The sequence below is a fragment of the Borostomias antarcticus genome (genome assembly GCF_949987555.1).
Source record: "Borostomias antarcticus genome assembly, chromosome: 5".
NCBI classification, from domain to species: domain Eukaryota; kingdom Metazoa; phylum Chordata; class Actinopteri; order Stomiiformes; family Stomiidae; genus Borostomias; species Borostomias antarcticus.
The window spans coordinates 10,503,413-10,510,113 of record NC_140238.1 but is presented as its reverse complement, the minus strand read 5'-3'; the positions used below and the strand labels follow the sequence as shown (position 1 = coordinate 10,510,113).

The window sequence follows — 6,701 nt, the reverse complement described above, 5'->3', positions numbered from 1 at the left end:
GAAGGTGGGGTCAGCCTGTGTGTCTGTGTGTATTTTTAGGGCTCAACACAGCATGTTGCGCTGTGACAAAATATACTCATAAAGTGATTTTATTGAAAAGGTGCGTGAGCTGCAGGAGCGTATCCAGCGGGCGGCGGCCTGCACCTACATCCTCCCTCTTGGGCGGGACCGTCTGTACCGGCGCTACTGGCTCTTCCCCGCCGCCGCCGCGCTCTTCGTGGAGGACGACTACTTCGGCGTGACGGAGGACATGCTCCACCCGCAGCCCAAACAGGAAGCCAGGACGGAGGAGGGGGAAGCGGCCGACGAACCGCTGGACATGTCCGTCTCCAGCCCTGCCTCCAGCGCCGAGGCTAGCCCTGCCCCCGTCCACGCCTGCGGCCCGCCCGTCGACCGGCCCAACCAGTGGGCCTTCTACAGCTCGGCGGAGGAGGTGGAGCGGCTGATCGGGGCGCTGAACCCGCGGGGCCACAGGGAGAACACGCTGAGGGAGGCTCTGCTGCAGGAGAAGGAACGCATCGCACAGCTGCTGTCCGGCTCCGCCGCCCACAGATACAATTACACAGGTACATATACTACTACACAGGTACTACAGAGATATACTACTACTACACAGGTACTACACATATATACTACTATACAGGTACTACACAGGTACTACAGAGATATACTACTGTACAGGTACTACAGAGATATACTACTACACAGGTAGGTACTACACAGGTACTAAACATATATACTACTACACAGGTACTACACAGGTACTACAGAGATACTACTACTACACAGGTACTACACATATATACTACTACACAGGTACTATGCATATATACTACTATACAGGTACTACAGAGATATACTACTGTACAGGTACTACACAGGTACTACAGAGATATACTACTACACAGGTACTACACATGTATACTACTACATAGGTACTATATATATACAGTATATACTACTATACAGGTACTATAGAGATGCTACTGTACAGGTACTACACATATATACTACACAGGTACTACTACACAGGTACTATACATATATACTACTATACAAGTACTACACAGGCACTACTATATAAGTACTACACAGGTACTACAGAGATGTACTACTGTACAGGTACTACACAGATACTATACAGGTACTACACATATACTACTATACAGGTACTACTGAGATGTACTACTATACAGGTACTACATAGGTACTACAGAGATACAACTACACGGGTAATGCAGTTCAACTGTTTTGAACAGCTAGCATATTTAATATTAGACAGCTGCTGTCTGGCTCCGCGGCCAACAAATACAGATACAACCATACAGGTCTATTACAGCCTAATGACACACATACTTGTACATACCTCCAACTTTAACTGAGCAATGTGTCTCAGGCTGAGGAGTTGGACCCGGCCTAGTCTTGCATTGCCAGACCTATCGCCATACTTCGTTTACGCTGTGACAGCACTGGAGAAAGGTCTGGCTGCACACATTACCATTCAGGGTTAGGGAGGGAAATGCTGTATTTCTTTACACCAATCACAATCGTCTTGAGCGGAGCGGTTGCTAGGTAGTTGTTGTTTCACGTAGTCTCAACTGAATCTGATTGGGCCAGCAATCAGATCCGTCGCTACTGATTGGGCAGTAATAAACGAATGACGAGGCTTATCCCTAAAACCTACATCCGTTGAGTCAGACTAGACCCGGCCCAAGCTGATGAAGCATGGCTAGGCAACACAGTTCCAGTGTCCTATTTAGGACGCCGTTGTCTTACGTCGCGTCTCGTGTGTCAGAGACACTCAGTGTTTGCCTTGTCCTCGGTGTGTCCAGACAAGCCCCGGGCAGCAGCACTGTTCTCTGTGGTCACTCTCTCCCCTGTCCCTCTGTGTCCAGACAAGCCCCGGGCAGCAGCGGGAGGCAAGGCCTCCGCCCCGGGTGAGTGCTTCATGGAGAACCGTCTGAAGGACCTGATGCTGGACATGGAGGACCGCATCTACCAGGGGACCCTAGGGAGTGTCAAGGTCAGCTGGTCACTAGGCACGCCGGCTGTAATCCAGTGTATTTAATGGCTTGGTTCATGCCCCCCTGGGGAGATGTGTCGAGCACCAAGAGACTATGTTTTTTCAAGGAAAGATACAAGTACAGATTTTGTCTGACGAGTTGAAATTTTGTAGCTGAATCATCCTGAATTAATTCTGACTCGCCGTGTGTGTGTGTGTGTGTGTGTGTGTGTGTGTGTGTGTGTGTGTGTGTGTGTGTGTGTGTGTGTGTGTGTGTGTGTGTGTGTGTGTGTGTGTGTGTGTGTGTGTGTGTGTGTGTGTGTGTGTGTGTGTGTGTGTGTGTGTGTGGGTGGGTGGGTGGGTGGGTGGGTGGGTGGGTGGGTGGGTGGGTGGGTGGGTGGGTGGGGTGTGTGTGTGCAGGTGATGGAGAGGAGTGTGTGGAGGGCAGCCCTGGAGCAGGGCCACTACCACCTGCTGAGCCCGGAGGGCGCCCGGGAGAACGGGGTGAAGGAGGAGAACGGGGAGCTGGAGCACACGGACATGGACTGCCACCCCCTGAGAGGCAGTGCCAGAGACCGGTAAATCCACCTGACCTGCCGCCTCACAGGCAGCTCTGCAGCCGCCCCAGACGTGTTCTGTGATACATTAGGGTCCAAAACTCACTTTTTAGCTTACTAGCCAACTGGCTGGTAAATTAAAAAAATGACCAGTCCCTAGACTGTTTACCAGCCCAAAATAATACATTTGCCTTTTACTTTTGTAATTTGCAATTATTACTTACTTACTTACTTACTATTTAGCATGTCATCTTGGTTTCATATGCAATCCCCAATCAACATTAAAGTGTGTGCATATAATAGCAGTAACATTAACTGTACTAGCAGGGTCCAAAACTAACTTTAGCAGCCATTGACTAGTAAATAATTAGTAATGGCTAATAATCATGAGTTAATTTTGCACCTTGCATTTGGGTTTTGATGGGTCAATCTTTTACGGTTGTTGAAATGTCAGTGTCAACATGAAGACGTTTGATGTGATGGTCATGTTAGATGAAGTACAAAGCTCATTATGAGATGCTTATTGTGATCGCTACGGTTCACCTGCCGCTCCCTCTGCGCTGCGAGTTTGATTGAGTGGCAGCGCGGCAGAGATTGGTCCCGTCTCCTGTTCACGTCCCTCACTTGTACCCCCCCCCCTCCCTCCTCTTTCTGCCCCTGTGCTTTCCTACTGTGCTGTCCTGCTTCAAAAAACAACCAGAGCACAGAGGCGCGTGACGGAGAGCGAGAGCCTCCGCTCACTCTCCCCCTGTGTTGCGTTGTTCAGGCTGGCCGAGCTGAAGGTCGGGGGGGCGGCAGGGGCGTCCAGCGGCTGTGGGACCCCCCAGCCCGTCAACAACGCGGTGCGGCTGCTGGCTCAGGCCCTGGCGCAGGTGGAGCAGGGCATCGAGAGGAAGTTCCTCAAGGCTCCTCTGGGTAAGACGGACGGATCCTCCATCTTAAAAACCTGCTACTGGTGTTGACTCAACATTGCCATTCTTAACTAAGGCTAATTCCCGGGAATATTCACAAACGTCCCGTGGGAATTAATGGAAAGTTAATAGAATTAAGGGATAACGTATGGCCAGACTGCGCACTGAAGGGCTTTTCTTTTCCGATAATCACCGACTGGCTGATACGGTTACTTAACAACGGCGTAAATACTAATTTATTTAGAATTTATTCCCGTTAATTCCTGTAAATTTCCAGTATAGGACCGTTATTTCGCATTCGTATTCCCGTTGGGAATTTTGGGAGGTTTGTGAGTATTCCTGGAATTTTGCAATTTTGCTGTTTATATACTGATACTGCTGTAACTGATCCACATCTTTGGAATAACTTTAAAGGGATATACAATAACAGTCTCAAGCCCCCCGCAAACCGCAGCCGAAACGACGGCGCAAGACGGCGCATGGCGCTGTGTCCGGCTAGCCCTGCACATAGGATGCAACGTGCGACGCACTCTAGTGCACTTAAAAAATAAATAGAGGGCAGTCTGGTATAAGACAGAGCCTGCTGCTGACTGGTGTTATGGATTGTTGTTTCTACTACCTCCATGCAGTAAATTAATTCTGGTATATGAATGATGAATGTTGGCCTGTAAGATGATCGTAGCTAAAGCTATTTTTCAAGTTAAAAAGCCAACTAGACTTGTCACCAGTTATCACCAGCCAACGTTACTTTGTAAGTTCAAATTCGAGGTCAAGACATTTTAGCAAAACAAACGACAAATGAAACACGAGAAGGACATGGAAGAGATGGGAATATCCTAAAATATTTAACTTTAAGTTATTACTATATTAGCTTACTTTTAGATAAATTTAATAGACAGGCATTTCAGTGCAGGTAAGCCCATGCATTAATCCAAGTGTAGGTTGGATTTCCACGTGTTGGCTGCCACATTCCATAAAAATAGAGCCAAGTCGAAATCAATCTCGGGGCGACATTGTCGGCTGCTGGCGGAACGACGCCAGTGTGCGGGCTTCCATAGAAAACAATGGGAGCTATATGATTGGAACGTTGTTTCGTGGCGTGTTGTGGCATTTCGGCTGCGGTTTGCAGGGGGCGTTATACAGGCAGACAGACTACAACTAACACCTTGGAACACACCCATAGTTTCCCAGAGATGCATCCATGACGATGTCTGTCGAGTGTCTCTGTCTGTATTTATCACACCCAGAACAGGTTGTTAAGGCGATCCATGTTAATCTCCCATGCTGACTTTGTCAGTTTGTCTTTTGATGACATGGCTGACATGTGGATGTCTAGGTGTCCCTCAGATGGACATGGCCAAACAGTTATTAACTGACCCTCACACTCCCCTACCTCCTCTCCTGACTCCTGTCTCTTCTCCTGCCTCCTTTCTCCTCTCCTGCCTCCTCTCTCCTCTCCCGACTCCTTCTCTACCTCCTCCACTGCCTCCTCTCTCCTCTCCTGACTCCTTCTCTACCTCCTCCCCTGCCTCCTCTCTCCTCTCCTGACTCCTTCCATGCCTCCTCTCCTGCCTCCTCTCTCCTCCCCTGCCTCCTCCAGGGGATGAAGACTCAAAGAAGGACCAGAAAGCCAAAAAGAAAGACAAGAAGAAGGATGAGGACCAGTCCAGTGATAAGGACGGTAAGGAACTCAAAATCACCAGCGCTATCAAGAGTCGTAAACTTGTAAACTCAAAAGGTGTAAACTTGACATCAGTCCAGTTGGTGTGGCTAGCTGGTATTTACAGTTTATGTTGTTGGTCCAAGAACACTTCTGATCTTGTGTGTGTGCGCGCGCGTGTGTCCGTCCAGACGGCAGCGACTGCGGGCGCGTGTGTAAGACGGTGCTGGAACGCTGGAGGGAGTCCCTGCAGGCGTGCTCCAGCCTGTCGCAGGTCTTCCTGCACCTGTCCACCCTGGAGCGCAGCGTGCTCTGGGCCAAGTCGCTGCTCAACGCCCGCTGCAAGCTCTGCCGGCGCAAAGGAGACGCCGACAACATGCTGCTCTGTGACGGCTGCGACCGCGGACACCACATCCACTGTGTCAGACCCAAACTCAAGGTGGGGACATACTGTCCATAGGAGAGACCAGAGACAGACTGACTGACACACACACATACACACACACCACATCCACTGTGTCAGGCGTAGTTTTGTTCAGGTTTGGACCAATCCAAAGCAGTAGGCGTGGTCTTGTTACCGGCCGTTCTCGCTCTCTCGTTCTCTCAAACTATTTCAACGTAGAAAAAACCCCAAACGTTCAGAAGGCGGAGATCCTGAATGACTGGTATCGCAAGGCCACCATCAGACCCTAAACTCACGGCTGTTGTTTGAGATTAACGTGTGTGTGTGTCTCGGGTGTGTGTCTCGTGTGTGTGTCTCGTGTGTGTGTCTCGTGTGTGTGTGTGTGTGTGTGTACTACTGCTGTAACCTCCTTGTCCTGTGTTCTCTTTCTCTCTCTCTCTTCAGGCGGTCCCGGCCGGGAACTGGTTCTGTCCGGGGTGTCGACCCAAACAGCGCGCCAACCGCCTCACGTCTCGCCAGCGCTCCTCGGTGGACTCCGAGGAGGAGGTGGAGGAAGAGGAGGAGTCCGAGGAGGAAGAGGCGGAGGATTCCGAAGAGGAGGAGGAGGAGGAAGAGTCGGAAGAGGAGTCCGAGGAGGAGGAGGAGGAGGAAGTGAAAGACAGGTGTGTGGGAGTGAGGGAATGAAAGATGCTGCCACAAGTTCTCCACCACACGCCAGAACAGGCGTTTATCCAGAAGTGAATCCAGTTTCTCTCTCCTTCTCTCCTCTGGGTCCAGTGCTACTAAAAAGGGGCGTGCCGCCGTGAAGCTCCCCCCTCCCGCCAAAGGGGGCCGGTCCAGCGGCAAGGTCCGCCCCGGCCAGGCCACGCCCCGCAGTCAGCAGACCACGCCCCGCAGCCAGCAGACCACGCCCCGCAGCCAGCAGACCACCCCCAGGCAGGCGCCGTCCTCCTCCGGGAAGGCTGCCTCCGGCTCGGCCTCCAGGGGCTCGGGGAAGAAGGCCACCCCCGCGTCCAACGGCAGGGCCCCTCCCCGGGCGGGCAGCCGCGCCAGCTCCCGCCTCAGCCACGAGATCCTGGCGCCCAACGCCGCCGCCGGGAAGACCCCCTCCCGCGCGCAGAAACGCCCCCTGGCAGGTAGGATGGCCGCACTTTACTTTTCTGTTTAC

General features: G+C 51.5%; 1 protein-coding gene across 2 annotated transcripts in view; it reads left to right on the top strand.

Annotated features, from left to right (window-relative positions):
- Positions 1-6,701, top strand: part of baz1a (bromodomain adjacent to zinc finger domain, 1A) — a 30,552-nt gene that overhangs the window by 18,373 nt on the left and 5,478 nt on the right. The window contains exons 18-26 of one of the 2 annotated variants that reach the window (XM_084438255.1): positions 1-4; positions 101-566; positions 1,896-2,023; positions 2,423-2,580; positions 3,326-3,474; positions 5,071-5,151; positions 5,322-5,569; positions 5,978-6,195; positions 6,311-6,669. The exon at positions 1-4 is cut by the window's left edge and continues 97 nt beyond it. In XM_084438255.1, coding sequence (XP_084294381.1) covers positions 1-4; positions 101-566; positions 1,896-2,023; positions 2,423-2,580; positions 3,326-3,474; positions 5,071-5,151; positions 5,322-5,569; positions 5,978-6,195; positions 6,311-6,669 — 1,811 coding nt within the window. Of the gene's footprint in view, positions 5-100; positions 567-1,895; positions 2,024-2,422; positions 2,581-3,259; positions 3,475-5,070; positions 5,152-5,321; positions 5,570-5,977; positions 6,196-6,310; positions 6,670-6,701 lie in introns of both variants that reach the window. The other variant, XM_084438254.1, reaches the window with a different exon arrangement.